Source organism: Polyodon spathula, chromosome 7 (assembly GCF_017654505.1).
Source record: "Polyodon spathula isolate WHYD16114869_AA chromosome 7, ASM1765450v1, whole genome shotgun sequence".
NCBI classification, from domain to species: Eukaryota; Metazoa; Chordata; class Actinopteri; order Acipenseriformes; family Polyodontidae; genus Polyodon; species Polyodon spathula.
The window spans coordinates 7,925,823-7,944,528 of NC_054540.1; the positions used below are offsets into that span (position 1 = coordinate 7,925,823).

Below are 18,706 nucleotides of genomic sequence, written 5' to 3' on the forward strand. Positions count from 1 at the left end.
ACAAATGCATGATTTTGCACCAAATAATCAGTCAGCCTCAGGGAACATCACCACAGAATAAACTGCTCTTCAACCAACACTGAACTAAAAATAGTACTTTTCAACTGCAGTGTTGTTACAGCTACTCTTATACCTGCAGTGCACCTGTAGAGAAGAGTGTGAGTCCTTTTTTTTAACAGGTTGTATGATGGGGTATCAGGTTTATGTTACACCTGAGAGATTTAGTTTTTACTGTAATATGGTAGACATTTTTCAGCTAATATCTTCTGCTAAAATGTTGCATCTTTATTATTAAAGTGTCCTAAAAGGCACAACAGGTTCAACGCAGAAGCTTGCTTGTGTCTTTTTGTTTTTAGCATGACTTAACACTTAATGCTTCTGGGTGGGGTTGATAACCTAGCCCTCATGCACGTCCTATGTGCCATATTTAGTTAGTTTAAAAATACCTAAATTGTATAATGCAATCCGGCAAAACATCAAGACATGTCTACTAGGTAATTACATGAGAGCCAGTCTCTGTAATCACTTAAGCTATTAGGCCTGATGTCACTCGAAAGGATTATTTTTTCCTTTGCTGGTAAGATATGCTAAAAATAAATTAAGTGCTGACACTTCGTACAGTATTTAAGATGTGTATGTGTTGAAATACAGATTTTTTTTCATTAGCTATAACTATCAAATGGCAAAGATATTTTAAGTTCAATATAAGGCACACTAAGTGTTTAATGTCTTGAATGTACAACTTAGCACTCTACTGTGTAGTTTGTATAATTGGTGCAAATATTGTAACCGGTCTTGTTTATTTGCGTTTTTTTTGTTATTGTTGTTGTTTTTTTTAAGAAGCCAAAGTACAGCAATTTGACATTTTGACTGTCTCATTTTTGACAACCACTGTCGTAAACATACAGGTAAGACTAAATGAATTTTAAACAGTGTTTTTTACCAACAATGCCAATAATATCTTTATAGGCAGGATCAAATGGTCTGGAAGGTAACTCAATAGCTGTGAGACATCTTTGATTTCATGCTATAATGAAAATCTCTGACAATACTCCTTGACTCCATACCAATGAAGCCTGCCAGAGTTTACTTCAAGAATCAGTTTTCAGACAGAAATCCAATTTGATGGAACACTTTGTCCTAACTTGGATGAAAACAAAAATCACAGGCCATGTCCACTGCATATCACTGTCCTTACTATTTAGAGTTTGAAAATTGAATGAAAAAATCCAGAGCAGGGGGTAATAACTAGAAATGATGAGCTTTTTAAAATGGTAAATTAATTTGATTTAAATTCATATGAATTTGCGGCCATCGTTTTTGAAGTATCATTGATTTATTAATGTTCACAGTGAAACACAACCCTGTCTGCACAGCTTCCTATTGAAGTTTTCCATCACCCTTTAGAATGAACTCAATTTGCTTCATAAAGTCAAGTGAAACCTGCAGAATAATGTTACGTTAACATTTTAACACTTTGTAGTTTTCAATTTACTTAACGAAAAACTGACAAAAAATGTAAGAATGTGGCATTTCAAAATCTTATGCGAAATGCTGTACTACTATTACAGCTTTTGGTAGACCTATGCGATATCATTTTGTAGTTTCTTTGATTACATAAAAGATCTAAATTATGTTCATATAGTTTTTATTTTTAAATGATGTCTCAATCCTAAAATTACAGGTGATGTTAAACTTTTGTCCATTGTTGTAGTTTGCTTGCTAACTGATTTCAGAAATCTAATGAAGCATGCATCTCAGACAGAATGCTGCCATGTGAGGAAATCGACTAACGAATGAACCCGGAACGCCACTTGGTAAATCAGCCAGGGAACGACATACCGATAGTGAAAAATTAGGCATCGCCCCAGCCTTACAATGAACTTGTTTTGTTGTCTCAGATTGTGATGCGATTCCATCTATTTCCATCTCTGTAAAGTATTAAACGTGTCTCATGTAAAACCTTAAAATGAGGTAACAGAATTCTATGTATGTGGGTTGCCTTGGTTCATTATATTAAGAATAATAATGTGCACAAACTCACATTCCCCAGATATGATAAACTTGAGGGACTGGATCACATAAATTATGGGGACACCTTAAAAAAAAAATAGATACACAATGCAACACTATCTAAGGGAGATAATGTGTTTGTTTTTTGTGGATATAGGTTGTTATAGAAAATCATTCTTCATTTCTTCTCTCCCTGTGATCTCTTCATTTATTTTTCTTCCTCTGCTCTTTTTGTTTTCTTTTCTATCATTTTTGATTAATGTACAACTTCTAACTACCAATAATTTCCATCACACATTGATTTCCAATTGTACAGTACCTGTAAGGGTTATACTAATGTATTTCAACTGTCATATTGTTAATATTGTTCAGTGAGACCGCAGTTGAAGCAATAGCAGCTTGAATGAAAAAGGTAAGAATGTGAAGGAGCGAATGTTCAGGTTAAAATATTTCTATACAAATTCACAGTTTATCAGATTATAATCAAATGTTTATAATCAAAGACATCTAGAACATCTATAAGATGCTGGGTGTGTAAAGTAAAGCATAAGTCTGACTCATACCTAGAGAAACAGCCTTGCACAGTAACCACCACCTCCTTTTCCTGCACTAACACACATTAAAATTAGGCTGCAATTTGTGCCTGGGTTCTGAAGTCCTTTCATCTCCAGCCGAGCATGCCACAATACCTGCAATCAACTGTGAATGGACAGTTATCCAGCTGGGGCTTGGTGAGTCTTATAATGCCCATTAGCTTCTGTGTATATCACAAATAACGTGCTTAGTGGCATTTTAGGGACCTCAGCCCTAATTCACTACCACCAGCAAACAGCAACCACTAATGTGTTTTGACAGCAGAGCAATATCTGCGCTTACTGCTGCTGTATTTAAAATGCAATCTTGTGGAAAGGGGCATGCTGACTCTATAAGCTGCTGTAGGTAACATTACAAACTATGCCAGCACATTTTAACCATCATGGAAGCTGTCTGTTTAAAGACACCATTTGCTGTCTCTATATTCTGAAATCACAGTAAGGATAGTGTGTGAAATGCAAACAGGAGTGCTGCAGATTAACCTGAATCTGAAACCCATCTTTGGTTACAAGCAAAATCAGTTTGGTAATCACAGCTCATCCGACAAAGCCACCACTAACAGCTGCAGCTGATAAGATGGTCTCCAGGACTAAACAAGCAATCCTGCACTGCATTAAATAAACGGTCCTAAAAGAAATGGAAGGTAGGACGCCGTCAGACAACAGATTTGTTCATGCCTAAAAACAAGCACAAGCTTCCTTAACAGTTTTAGGGGATTGAGTTTTTCCCTTCGTGTTTCAAAGCAATTGTTAGCTAAAGTTTACAAATATTACAAGAAACATTTTTGCAAAGATTACAATTTAGGTAATTGTATACAGATTTCACAAATGGTAATTCAATTTACATCAAAACTAGCTTACAGAGAGTGTGTGTCGGCCACCTGCCAGCTAGTAAAATTGAATCCTAAAGAAATTATGGCAATGGATTTTTTAATTTTTTTTTTAAGGGAGAGAAACAAAATCGCAGACAAAGTAATACTGGTTACTAGTAAATACTGGTTACCCGACAACGTATTACATTTTCATGCGTTTAGCAGGTAGTATTTTTTAAATCACTTCCACCACCATTATAGGGCTCTTATTCGACTCACACTGCACTCTACAATAGTGTGAGTAACAATAAAGGCACATCTAATCGGCTTTAATACAGCTGGGTGCCAAGCCTTATTAGTCACTATTAGCAATAGTGCTATAAATGAGTGTGTTATAATCAGTAATGCAAGTGAGCTGGAACACTGTTCCTGGACTTATCTTTAGACTGGAATTCATTTCATTCACTTCACCCCATCGTGTAACACAAGGAATGCAATACCTTATGAAGACGCCCCACCCCCAATCTGAATACATTACTACACAAAGTAATTTGCTGTTCAGTCTCTGCTCTTTATTCCGCCTATATTTTGCACTGAAAGAAAAACATGACCAAAACTACAGGAGTTGCATGACATACTGTAATGTATAAAATTAGGTGCTGTATACCTATACATATTTAAGCAAAATAAACAAGCAAAAATGGCAACTTACAATTCTTACCCCCATCTCAAACTACACAAGAGAAGCAAATCTCTGTTTACATAAATTCCCTTTTACAAGATGTCTGCTCCTAGCCCTTCTCATTCAATTTGGGTACATGTCAGAAAGACACTTTTGCTTGTGGGTTCCTTTCAGAATTGGCGTCATTTACTCATTAGGTACTGTATTGTTGGTCTTCAAATAAAGTAGAAATAAACCTGACATGTGCAGAAACTTACATTCATACCCCTGACACCAGTACATAAAAAAGAAAGCATGAATGGCTGCTTAGTGCTCATCTTTAAAAAGGCCAGATTCTGCATCTGCGTTGAGTTGACATAACAGACCACCCATCTGTTTCCTGCATCATTTGAACACACCAGGGAACCATTTCTTTTACCAAGATTTCTCACAAATATGTCTGAATAAAGAAAATGCATTCTATCTGCAAAAGAAAACCATAACACCAGGTCCCACATGGTTTACTGCTCATGCAAGCGTATTTACATCTCAGTTTCCAGGGCTATAAGAGGACAAACTAAACGTTTACTTGAATACAGGTAATTAAATCATAATAATAAACAACCTGGAGACATCATTAGTTCAAGTCACTGTGTCAACTTGCACCATGCGAGGAGTGGAGTGATAATTATTATTTTTATTTCAATGACAAAACCAGGGCATTGTGTATAACCCTTATAAAAACTGCAAAGCTATGTGAAATTACAGGCAAGTCACAAATACAGCAGGGATGCTAATGTAGCATTGCAGAACCAGTGGTTATGGTAAAGCACAGTAAACATGTAGTATTAGTGTGGTAAACTGCAAAATTACTGGGCAAACATGACAAAGGGTTTTAATATTGGCTACCGTAGCTGTTCTTGATTGAAGTTGCAGGAAAGAAGAATCAAGATAACTAACTTCATTATTTACTGTTATGACGCACAACAGTAATAACTGCAGTACATTTGCAGCACTAAAGCTATATTAAATATGGATGGAACACTGTACAAAGTAAAGAGAAGGGAATTCATAACTGCAGAATTTGTTCATACAATCTGCATTTCATATTGGCAGTGCAATTATAAGGTGCATTAGCTCCAAATACACTCAATATGGGATCTGCAGGACCAAGAACCACTCAGAATGGCTGAAAGAAAATCATAAAATCAGGGAAGGGTATGTAAAAAAACAATCAATAAAAATGGCACTTGAAGATATTTACACTTGAAATAAGTCACCAGGGTTTCTTTGGGGATGGAACGTGTTTACGCACGCACAGACATGCACAAAGAGAGTTCAAAATGCGTTCAAATGGCACCCACTGGATTATATTTCATTATTATATTTAAATGTTCTTTTTTTATTATTCTGTTGGTGGTATAACACGACTGGCAGTAAAATTCCAAGCATAGGAATAGCAAGAAAATTTGGTTGCATGACAGTGGTAACCTGAGACATCAAGGGCACAGCTATTGTTTACACAAGAGAAGCAATATTATACAATAAATTGTACTAATACACATAGGAAAAACAAAACCTAAAAAGTAGAATTAAAAATGTGGTTGTTTTTTTAGAACAGTTTAAGCTGTAAAATGGACACTGGTTTCTAGTTAAAGTATCTCCTTTAGTAGTATCCTGCCAATAATACTGTATCAAGTTTTTTCTAGGTCTATTTTTTTAAAGGTCTCATTTAGTGACATTGGAGAACAACTAAACAACCACCCTTATCTTTTAGCAAAGCAAGATGTGTGTCTGAACAGCGGCTTCTCAGCTTCTGGGGTCTATACAGAATTTGGCCTCCCATCACTTCTTATCAGTGATTCATCAAGGTGTCAGTTCAGGTTATGAGATTACTTTAAGCCTCACAATTATGAGATTAGGGCTAATAAAGCAAGAAGACACCAACACACATTGTACTGGAACTGAAACTGCGGAGTTGGTAAAATCACTTCATGTGTTGGCCCCTGATGAATCAAATCCACATGACCTCAGACTTTCACAGGCTAGATCTGTTGGCCGCTTACACAAAGGGCCTTGCTCATCCACCTGAATGTAACGATAATTAGGGTTACAAAGCAAAGACAATGATGAAAGAAATCAAAGACACACATTAAAAGAAATAGCTAGACTTCCACGAGACTACACACGCAATTACATGATACATTTATATCACACACTAATGTAAAAAAGATTTTAAAAAATCCAATGACTATGCTTACTGTAGGAAAATATAAGGTCAAACGTAGTAGTCATATGGAAACATATATTTTCAACTGTACCAACAAAACATTCTGTAATACAAAGAAGTGTTACATAGTGAAAGAAAAAAACAGACTGGTATTTTATGAAAAATTTAGAGAATGTATTTATTTACATTAGAGTACATCAGGAAGCTTTGTGGGCAGCCATGTAGAGAAGGTCTTGGGTAAAGTAGGTCTTCTGATTCATGAACTGTGCTGCGACAGCCATCTTGAGAAGGTCTCAAGCAGGTCTTGATTATGGGTTTGGAATAAGTCATCACTGAATCAGGGAGTACTGTATAAAACCAACTGATATAAAATCAACTACTGTACAACTGCTGTCCATTACTAATAAGAAGAACTTTAGTTGACCTTTTTAAATGTAGACTCCAATATGAACTGCACCTTTTCCCTTTTTGTTGTTTGTTAATATGCTGGTACTAAACACTCATGCTGGTACCTTTAAAGAAAGCCTTTTTTTTTAACAATTGTGTTTATATGAAGGGTACGTCTTAGATTCAGGGACAACTTAATTAAAGAAGATGTGGTACTGTATGTTAAATATTGTCTTCCTGTTTCCGATAAACTGCTATCAAAAACACCGTTTCATTTTTGTTTTGCTTCTGGAGCTTTTCAAAACAGATCCCTTAATGTGACGTTGATCCCTTAATGTGATGTAGCTAGTGCAGTAGCTGAAGAATGCCGATCACAACACCACAGTAAAATTATGTGTAGTTTACAAAAGGGGTGTAAGGGTTACTACCTTTAGCTATGGTAAACCAATAAATAGATCAGGTCTACTGAGGACAGACCCATTATAATTATGCAAATACGCTAGTCAAATGATATAACAATATTTCAAAACAATTCCCCCAAAAAGCTTTCTCAGAATGGTTTATGAGTTCAACAGTGCAGCAGAAAGAAGGTTGTACGGTAATTCAGCATGAATGTCTAAATAGGGTTCTTGAAAAGTCAACACAATACACACACACACACACACACACACACACACACACACTGAGCTTGGTAATCATGGCTTTCATTATCTGTTAGTAAACCTCTCTGTCTTCAATCATGTACTGTAAGTAAATATTTTCTCAACTGAAAAATGAATGACTTCCATGTTGAACCATCTGTCTTCCTAATGTTATTATTTCAGGCATAGTATCATCAAGGCAGAGTAATGGATGCTGTGCTCATGTGGTCTTGGTGTGGCTGTTTGGTATCTTGTAACTGTCTTTCTCATCATGATATATATATATATATATAAAATGTAACGTGTAACGCCAAAGAAAATGTAAGGCACTATTGCAAGCCAAATTATCATTTAGAGGCAACATTTTAAGATATCTTGAAATACCTTAAAACGATTTAAAGATATCTGAAAATGCATTTTAGAAATCTCATTTAAAGCTCCACTTGCATATATCTGGAAATCATTTTCAGATCTATCTACATGTTGTTTACATATCTTAAAATGATTTAGAGATCTATTTAACCCTCATATTGTAACATGGGGTCCATTCAGACCCCACAGTGTTTTAGTATCAGTTATTATGTGGGTCTAGTGACTTGATTTTTGTTTCCTTTTAGGTAGTTGTCAGGCACCCATCCTGTTACGCTATGCAAAGGATGATTCTAGTCCAGGTAGCCTGGTTGAATTTCCCAAATTGTTTTAGGTTTGGGGTCACGTTACATAAGTCAGCTCCTAAGTTTCATTTGTTGCCTATTACTCTGTCACTTCAACAGATAGCGTTCCGGTTTCAATGTCATTTAAAAGTGTGCTTTCCATTGATTTCAGACATCCTCGTATGCGTACTTTCTACCACCCCCTCATTCAGTGCTCCAGTGCTGTGACGTGCAGCAAACCGGTAGGTGTGTTCAAGCTAGGAACACAGTCAATATACCAGGCTTGGGGAGTTCCAATGATAGCTCACGTGCCCACATGACATGCTCCTAGAATATACTACAGCGTCCAGAATACGGTGGTGCCATCAACCATTTTGCATAGCATAAACAACACATTATACTAAATGGTGGCTATAAGTAAAGGAAAAGCTAAATAAAGTGTTCATATACACATATTCATTTACTCCAGTTGTTAGTTATATGTTGTTTTATTGTTGGGTTCCGGTTGGACCCCAGGTTACCAGGAAAATCAGTTTTCTGACATGTCCCTATGAGAGTTAACTAATTGAAGATATCTTAAAATATTTAGAGATATCTGGAAATGATTTAGCGATATCTTAAAATATATATATATATATATATATATATATATATATATATATATATATAATTAATTTCAGATAGCTCTAAATGATAATTTGGCTTGCACATCACTAATTCTGATAAATTGACTTAAGAATTTCATATCTCTCTAAAAATCAATTACTGTTACCATTTTTATTCCCAAATCGCTAAAACGGCCAAGGCGTACAACAGAAAATCATAGCACTAAACTGAACACTTCATTCTGACAGACAAAACCTTTTTCTTATAAGGATTTGCTGTCTTTTTAAAATCATGTTCTAATTCAAGTCCTGTAATTCTAATAATAACAACCACCCTGTTTTCGCAGAATTATTTTCTAAAAAGTTTAACAGATGGTATACACGCGAGCTACTGTACGTGGGCATATTAAAACTTGCAGTTATCACACACATTTACTTAGACAGTCCAGTTGTGTTCAATATCAATGCCTAATAAAAACAATGTGTTTATCTATCTTTTTAAAGTCACTGAATTCTACAGCTCTCCCCCAAACCCCTCCATAAATAAATAATATATCACTTGTAGAGTTCCACTCATGAATGAAAAGAAATATGTTCCCCAGTTATGGATACTTTCAATATCTTGTAACAGAATGCCCATGACAAGTTTCATAACATACTGACGTGTAAAACCCTCAAGTGTAAAGGACATACCAACATCTCCACTTTATCCATGGTGCTGGGGGTTTTCATCCCAATCATGGGATAATAAACAAAGACAACTGCTTACTAATGAGGTGCTGATGAACTATAAATGTGTATGAGCTCGGGAGACCAGGGCTAGACTTTAGTTTCCAACTCATTTGTAATAAAAACCACAGCCAGAATCATATATAACCGCAAGAATGTGAGTAGTTCAAATCAGCAAGCAAAACGTATCATCCTAGTGCAGACTGACTGGGGATGCAACTGTTTCCCATTACGCACAGCAATGTGTAAGCCTGGCATATCTGCTACCTTCCCCCTGCACATGATATACATGCCTTTGTATGTGGTCTTGTGCAAAACCCCTGCAATGTGCTGTTCAATAAATGGTACAACACTAGGTTTCAGTTGCATTCGAGATATACTGGAAGTCTGAATAAAACAAGTATTCACGCAGCTGTTGTTTCCAAAAGGACAGCTTCTTCATGTTTGTTTACTAATATTTTTGTGTATATGACCAAGGTAACCAGGATCTACAGTAATTTGCATAGCTAGAGAGACTAATTGCAATCAAACATATATTTATATAATTGAACACTGTATTTAAATGTATTGATCTAAAAGAAAAGATGTATGAAGAACTTGCGCTCATAAATTATATTAACTGTACTTTTGTTTGTTTCAAATTGATTTATGAACTGAAATAGATCTCTCCATCCAGCAGAGGGCGCGCGTGAGAGGCGTTTAAACAGGAGCACTATCAATATACATACTGACTGTAAAGTCCAGACAGTTCTAGCACTGAAAGTGTAAACCTTTATTTTGTAGATCTGTTATTGCAATACGTATTCACTAGCAAGATCCGCATTACCCTCTGGTTATGTTTTACGTCGATTATGAGAGGATTATCTAACCTTTATTTATTAAGTAAATCAGTTCACGTTAACCCAGAAAATGTGTCAATGTATATAGCGGGTTCAATCTAGAAGGTGGCTCTTTGTTCCAGATCATATTAAAATCTAATTAAATAATGAATGACCACGTAGTTCATGATAGCTAAATGATTTACAGCAGACTATCACATTCATTGTTAAACCACGATATTATTTTAAGGCGTTGAAACTGTTAACGTGTATGTACTGTCATTTGTTTCTGTTTGTGAACAACAAATATGACCTTGTTAACGGAGCATTTTACTCAGATCATTCCTATTTATTCTCGCAATACCTACGCAGTATTTGTGTTTATCAAAGTCTAATCAGTTTCACAATAATGATTGGGGCTACGGAACACTTCCTCGATGTTCACACAGGTCACTTTCACTCTCAGTATTACCCTTTCACTTGCTAAAATGACACAAAACAACACAAGAGACACAGATTGGTTTTAAGTTTAGGTATATGATTCATATGAACTGAAATTCAAAATGACACAAACAGCAATAGAAGAAATATAGACATATTTTAGTAAGGGCTGTATATTCGCCTTTCAGTAAACTCACCGATGACTGTGTTGTTGTTTTACAATACAATACCAATAGGCTATTACTAATTATAATTTCAAATAATGTTCAATTCCGATTTTAAAACTTTTACATCTCATTTTTAGAATTGACAAAATAAACATGCTGGATCTTGACATTTTTGCTGTTTAAATCCACATTGTTTTAGGAAATCACAAAAATACTGCCGCTGATTTAGTACCCCAATCTTTTTTTCCCCAAAGATTTAGAAAATAGACAAATATGACCTGTATTCAATTGTAAAATTACAAACATCAACATGTGATTTAATAAATTATTATAAAAAAAGCTAAACTCAACAAGACACAGTCAGTAGGCTATTCTAAACCTGCAGTACAAAGCAGTCGATAACTCTAATAAAAAAGGGGTTTGGGACAATGAGAGAAGTGTTGTTCAAGATTCTTACCTTCGTACATCGGGGCCATCGGTGCGAGGTCTTCTGTTATTCATGGCAAAAAAATAACGAGAGATGTCAGCTCAAAACTCAATAAAGATCTGCCATCTTAAACCCCCTATACTGTCAGAGCTGCTGTCTCCTGCATTATTACTGCCCAGTTCATCGGGAGAGAATATATTCGCTGTACGCAGCCACGGTTTTGGTATGGGGACGGATCTACAGGAGAAAGACAGCAGATTGGTTTCTTCAATTTAAACTCCGCCGATCTTTGAGGTTTTTATTTATTTATTTATTTATTGGCTCAAAAGTTGAGCCAAATTGTAGGTCTCCTTCAGCTAGCCACCATGTCTGGAGTCCATGCAAAAGTTGCAATGGAGAAGCAGAGGGAGTTACAAGATAATCAACTACCTATTGGATGGATTGGAGCTCAAGATGAAATAACTTGCGGTAATTGTCATGAGACTATTTTGAAAACTTTTAAAAGTACAAATTCCAGTGTCAGAGGCAAATAGCTTCTGTTTCATATTCGTAACTCAAAGAATAAATCAAATGCGCACTAGTTTGTAAGAAATTTGTTCTACTTAAAAAAAAAAAAAAAAAAAAAAAAAAAAAAACAATATTTTATCAATACCGACTGGATAGAATGTGAATTATATTAGAAGCCGGTTAATATAAGCTATTTGTTAATCTCCTGAACATATACCCTGCTCAAGTTAACATTACATCATAATCCTAGGTCAAATTGTAGTATGCCTATCTCAGAAATGTACGTTGACCAATGCATGTGCATTTCCACTTTTAACAATTATTTATTCACCCAGTACACGTGTTTGTTTGATGCTGACCAAAGCAGTTCTAACTAGAGAAATGCCTCCACATCTGTCTCATTTGAAAATTAGTTGTTTTGTTTTCTTTTGTTTGTTTATTTTTTACTTTTCAGTTTTTGTTTATTTATTTTATTTTATTTATTGTTTTAAATTGAACTGTTACGTGACCCATACATTAGACCCTTGCTTACTGAGATATCAGATTGTGGTGGTATTCATCATTGCATAGCTTTGTATGATAAAGGGAAGCTTTTATGGGACTCACTATGAGTCTTTATCGAAAAAATCAAAGTATAGATTACAGAAGAAATACATAGGATAAGAAGAAAAAGGAAATGCTTATAATTATTTTAGTTCCTCAGCATGTATCTTATTTGGTTAATATTCTGTAGCACGTTGTGTTTTGTGAGTGTATTAGTGTTATAAACATGTAATGGCTGACTATTCCTGAATTTACTTTTATAACCAAATATTTTTAAGTTTTGGTCGTAATAGCTCTCCAACTTAATTATTACATTTTTAATTAAAGACAGTTGCAAGATAGCAAGATTAATACAAACTTTTTTTTTTATTTTCTGTCATTTGAATGTTCTCTTACTTACTAATAATTTTATTATATTTTATAACTGCTATTATCTGTAATATGATATTTTGTAATGCTATACTTGTAACAACTGTAAGTCGCCCTGGATAAGGGCGTCTGGTAATAAATATATACATACATAAATAAATAAATAGCAATTATCTATCTATCTATCTATCTATCTATCTATCTATCTATCTATCTATCTATCTATCTATCTATCTATCTGTCTGTCTGTCTGTCTGTCTATCTGTCTATCTATCTGTCTATCTATCTATTGCCATTATATATTGTTTTATTCAAATAGTATCATACAGCATTTTATAATCCTACATATTAAATATTACAATATCGTATAAATCCGTATATCCTTATTTGACTTGGGCACAGTATGTTTAAAATGCAAACATCAAATAAACAAAACCATATATACATATATACATTCATGCATGTGTAAACGAATTGGGCTCATTACTGGGTATGGCAGCTTTTTTGTGTATGGCACATCTTACAGTATTTTATTATATACTATATATACCATACATGCTATAATATACTGTACAGTAATTATACTAGGTGAATGATTCTGTCGGTGATTGTTCAGGACTGAGTTATAAAAGCCCTATGACGTCAGTGTATTTTTTTCCAGAATGAACTGGGGTGGAATCCGATTACACACACACTCATAGATGTGAGTAATCTTCCAGTTACTAACAAACTGGAAAACACTGAGATTGCTATTCTTCAGAAAGGGTTAGCAGGAAATTACAAAAAATACGCGCAAAAATTTATAAAAATAGAGAAAAACAGCTTCTTATTTTTAATACAGAACACCGATTGTAAAATAGTTCGGAAGTCTAATGTCTTGGAAATATAAACGATAACGGAACATTGTGTCAGTATGTATCACAGAATGGCACAAATTATTTAAAACTGCATATATAACAGTGTTATTATTTTCCCGGGATTAGAAACTATAAATATGTCCAGGTTTCAATTTAAACTTTGTTGAACAAACAAAAAGAGCACATTCAATAAACCGATTTCTTTTAGGCAAGAGACATCAAGGTAGAACACCGAAAAATAAATGTTAGATTTGCCAGACAGTTTGCCATTGTTTGTACTCCTAATGCCCGACCCATATATCCTGTCTAGAATAGATAATCCCTGGTATTTTCCACTATCGTTGCGCTCATATAGTTGAACCAATTGGACTGCGTAATCCCTAGTATATTACATGCACATGAGTGTTGGGTTACTTAGAAGTCAACAGAATCACGAAATACGGCATTAAAGCAGGGAAAAAATAGAACACAGAACACATGGTTTACAGAACACATGGCCCCCTGCCTGGTGTTTTCAGGTGATCCTAGAGCACTTGGGACCATATTTGTTATGGTTCTGTGATGAATCAATAGCTATGTATTACATGAGTAGCTAGATAGAACAAACCATAATGCATTATTATTATTATTATTATTATTATTATTATTATTATTATTATTATTATTATTATGTTGTTGTTGTTGTTGTTGAAGTGCAGAAGCACTGCTACTGTGTCCAAAATGGGTCATCGTTTACATTTCTGAGCCTGCTAGTTTATTGTTCAGGTTTCACCTGTTTGACTAGTATTGAACTGAAATTTAAACTTTGAACATATTGTAGGCCCTTAGAATAATTATGGAAGTTGATCAAATAGAACAAAATATTCACCATAAAACAAACAAACAAACCAACACACACACACACACACACACACAAATACATAAATGAATAAATAAATAACTCGTTTGTTATTAAACCTCTCCATGGTTTGGGAATAATAATAATAATAATAATAATAATAATAATAATAATAATAATAATAATAATAATAATAATAATACTCTCGTTGCATTAAATTCTGGGACATTTCAGTCTGAATTACATCAACCTGAGCATAATCCCTGTAATTTAGCACGTTTAGGCGTGCATTTGAGTTCCAGGTCAAAACTGAAACATCTCAAAACTGTTATTCAGCGAGGTTTACTTATTTCCATGCCTGGATTTCTTTTCACCCCTGTTTAGTCTTTATTATAATTTATTATTAATTTGTAAACTTCATCGAGTCTGTAGCCAAGAAGGACTACAACGTCCAGAAAGCTTTGCATACTTACTCCAGTGTGCAGGAACAGTGATTTCCTGGTATTTTAGAACTACATTTTCCAGCAGTCCATACATAACGCGACATGTAAGGAAGTAAACAAAACCCAGGTACAATGTCATAGATTTCGATTGAAGGGACCTAGAAGTCTGTTTGACAGATGATACAGTGACGCATAGTAAGTATAAGTATTATTTATTTATTTTTTTAGCGATTTTGTTTTAAAATCTATATTTATAATGACAGTACAAGAGACAAAAATTGCAAGTATAATAATATTATATAATACGATATCTGTCAATGATGAAAGCCTGGTTTTGTGCTGAGTCAGTGTGTTACACAACACAGTGTTATGTTGATACCTTGCATGGCCAGCATGCTAAACATGGGATATGGTATCATTATATTAGAAACAAAAACACCGTTTGTAGGTATGTAGAAATCGGAATTACCGCAGTGACGCCAATAACCTGATGATGCTGCGAGGTGTTCCACTAGTACAGTAGGCTTCCCAGTTCACTGAATGACTGGTAAAAATGTATCACTGGGGGGTTTGTGTGTGTGTGCTTGCAGATGATACTTCTCTACGGGATTGTACTGTAGGAACAAACTAGAGTCGTTACGGTCTGCCTTCAGATCCCAGTGTAAATCAATAGTAAGTAACTGTATGTTATGTTTTCAATATTACTGATTCCTTATATATATATATATATATATATATATATATATATATATATATATATATATATATATATATATATATATTGGATGTTCGCTAACATTCTGAATGGTTCGTGAAGCAATTATTGCTTTGCTTTGAAGTTTATGTTAAGGGTATTGGCTTGAGTTCAGCAGATGCACTTAGTCATAAGTAAGGTAGGGTAGATCAGCCAGAGTCATTATTTGGAAGCATCAGAAGCATGCAGTGTACAATAGCCTATTGCCAGCAACAACAAAAAAAGGCAAATCCCCTGTGGCAGGCAACTAGATTGGAGTAGCAGCTCCTGAACTAAACAAGAGTGGTGTTACCAGAGTGTGTTAATAATCAAAGAGATGTTATCAGGAGCCTGTCTCGCATTACACACCGGCCAGGGCATTTCAGTAAGCAGAGGGTGACAGTAACAGTAGTGATATTAAGTGGGTTTGACTCTAATTATTTTCTTTTACCAAAGGAGACACCTGCCAAAATGTTTTTCATTTTCTTTGTTTTACTAGTCTTTTTTTTTTTTTTTTAAACAAGGTCAGACGACCAACACCAGGTACTGTATAATCAGTTATGAGAAATCTAAGGCTGTCCTGAGTCCTTTCCCCTTTCCCAATAAGAACTGCTTAGTGTGTGTTTTGAGGTGATGTTTTGAAACTCCCTCTTGCTATTTCAGATACTCCTCTTATTATATTAACATACATGCTTCCTATGTTTTGTTTTTATTCAGAATTATTATAAAGAAAAATGATTCTGCTTCAAGTTTTTCATTTTAAGCTGTTGCGCATGGATTAGGGATAAGCAAATCATTAGTAGAGTGAGGTTACAGTTGATAATAATTAAGAGGTGTGTGCTCCAGTAAATTATGTAACTGACTAGAAGGCCACAATACTTTATGTCCCAGACAATCTTATTTAAAATACTTTGTTATATTTATTGCAATTTATTGTAGGCACTTCTTTTTCTGTCCTTCACTAAGCTTTGCTAATAAAATTGATTAGTGTTTCCCAACAAGAAATAACTCCACAATTTGCAAAGTGCTTCATGCCAACTCTGCTCTTTGGCTATTTAGCATTCTGCTTGTTTAATGTGACATGCAGGTTTAAAATAGTTGTCTTTCAGGATCACTTACTGTTATACATTTAAAATACAGTGCAATGTCAAGCAGCCAGACTAATGTGGAGTGTAAGCAGTCTGGATTGCTGAGTTTCTGGTTAATTGACCCACAAAGTTACAGAGGAGCAAGTGCCTAGCTTTGTCAACAGAAATTATTATAATACACCACTTTCACATTGAAATATACCTATATAGAAAGAAAATACACTAACCAATTGTCTATCTCTGATATTTAAAGTAAAGTATACACTGCAATATATATATATATATATATATATATATATATATATATATATATATATATATACACACACACACACACACACACACACACACACACACACATAAGAATGCTGTTGATATACTCATAGCAGTGTTCTGTATTTTGTATTGTGCTACCATATAGTGCTTTACATATGGAACCTTTCAATACTGTAAGGCAACATAATTACATTGGAACCCTCTAATCATATGACTGTATTTCCCAAAGTGATAGTAAGTGGAGTGGATATCAGTTGTATTATTAAAAAAGTGAGTGATCTTAACCAGAGTATGATGATAACTGAAGGAATATTATAAGAAGCTTGTTTTATTCCATTATATTCTGCCTGTCTTTTCAATGTGGTGATAATAAGCATATCATTTAATGAACTGAGTGGTAATGAAGGGGCTTGACTGTATTATTCTGATTATTATTTTTGTGTTCATGAAAGTTCAGGGACTGGCTACAGTCAGATGTGGTACACTGCTAGGGCACCCAAATCCTGACCTGAACAAACCCCTGTCATTTTGTCTTGGATCTCTCTCAAGCAGAGAATATCAATTGTAACAATTATGCTGACTGTTGTGGTTGGTTTGTGATATTGACTAATGAGTCTGAGAACACTAAACCCCTTTTACTTGTGACATTAAGGTCAAGTTAATTAGCCTCAGCCTGCAACAGTACATATAAATGCAAATAAGGTATTTTTGTAGAAGCCTAATTCCCAGTTTACAAATCGGAATGTAAAAAATATGTAACATACCTGTACACATTAATTTGCTACCAGCTAATATGGGAGGTACAGCAGCTTAGAGTAAAAGAAACAGAAAATCAGCAATAACACAGCTTGCCGTTTTATCTGGTTTTTTTCTGTTTCTTTGCTGACAGCTGTGTTTGGCACATCTATAAACCACTGGCTGTATCGCTAAACAAAGCAATAACAGTGCAGTCATTCTGTTATATGGTGTCTGCTCGGTCAGTACTGATGAACCATCATGGTGTAGATTAGCTTGTAGACTTCGTGTTCCCATGGTAATCATGAAAATATTTTTGGAACTTACAATCCATCTGGAACACAAACTCAACTTTGAAATGATGCATCAGGCATCAATTTCAAACCAATGTGGAGGATTTTCTGTCTTACCTGTGTTTTACTGTACCAAGGGGAATATACTGTAATAAAGTTTATTTTGAGTACTGCTATACAAGGGAAATGTAATTGTTTTTCAGTTTGAACTCTATCTTGTTTAGCTGCCAACAGCTGTCAATGAAAGTTTGCTTTTCAAAGTACAAGTAAGGTTAAACTATGATAAGCACCTCAGTACAGTGCTATGAGCTTTGCTGAAAATTCAACTTGTTGTGTGAGTACAGCCTCATATTTTCATATCTCGCACATATAACAAGAGCTTAAGGGTTTGTGGTTCTTTCTTCCTTGAATAAATGCTGCAGCAGACCCTTTATCTAATAAAGATTTGGATTGAACACATTCAGGTCACACTTGGTAGTTATGAAGAGGTCAATATTTCCAGAGCCTGCAGCTTCACATTTGGAGGCTTTCACATTGCTGGTTTCTTGGAAGTACTGTAAAAAAGTTACAAAAGGAAACAATTGGCTGAAGCTGCAGGCTGTTGTTAGGCAGTGAAGGCAGAGACCGAGTGCTTTGTTGGTTTCTATTTTGTTTGGCACTGCACTATGTCAAGTTGATTATTTACACAGTGGTTGAAATGTGTAGGAACGGTCAGGGACATTGATTCAGCACATTCTGGAAGTGTTCACTCCAGCAGACAGTAGAAAACAGTTGTTAGCCCATAGAGACACTACGGTAAGTCAGTGATTTGAACCTTAATCAATGTCTGTTAACTACCATATAACCA

At 34.9% G+C, this 18,706-nt stretch overlaps 2 protein-coding genes across 7 annotated transcripts in view; one reads left to right on the plus strand and one right to left on the minus strand.

Annotated features, from left to right (window-relative positions):
- LOC121318095 (homeodomain-interacting protein kinase 2-like) overlaps positions 1-11,703 on the minus strand; it is a 77,678-nt gene extending 65,975 nt beyond the window's left edge. Inside the window, exon 1 of the mRNA XM_041254375.1 lies at positions 11,208-11,703. Coding sequence (XP_041110309.1) covers positions 11,208-11,226 — 19 coding nt within the window. The 5' untranslated portion in view covers positions 11,227-11,703. The remainder of the gene's footprint in view (positions 1-11,207) is intronic.
- Positions 11,704-13,281: 1,578 nt separating this feature from the next.
- tbxas1 (thromboxane A synthase 1 (platelet)) overlaps positions 13,282-18,706 on the plus strand; it is a 60,482-nt gene continuing 55,057 nt past the window's right edge. For 3 of the 6 annotated variants that reach the window (XM_041254383.1, XM_041254387.1, XM_041254389.1), the window contains exon 1: positions 14,822-14,929. The gene's annotated coding sequence lies outside the window, so the exon portion shown is untranslated. Of the gene's footprint in view, positions 13,300-14,821; positions 14,930-15,324; positions 15,407-18,560; positions 18,655-18,706 lie in introns of those variants that run through there. The other 3 variants (XM_041254384.1, XM_041254386.1, XM_041254385.1) reach the window with 3 other exon arrangements.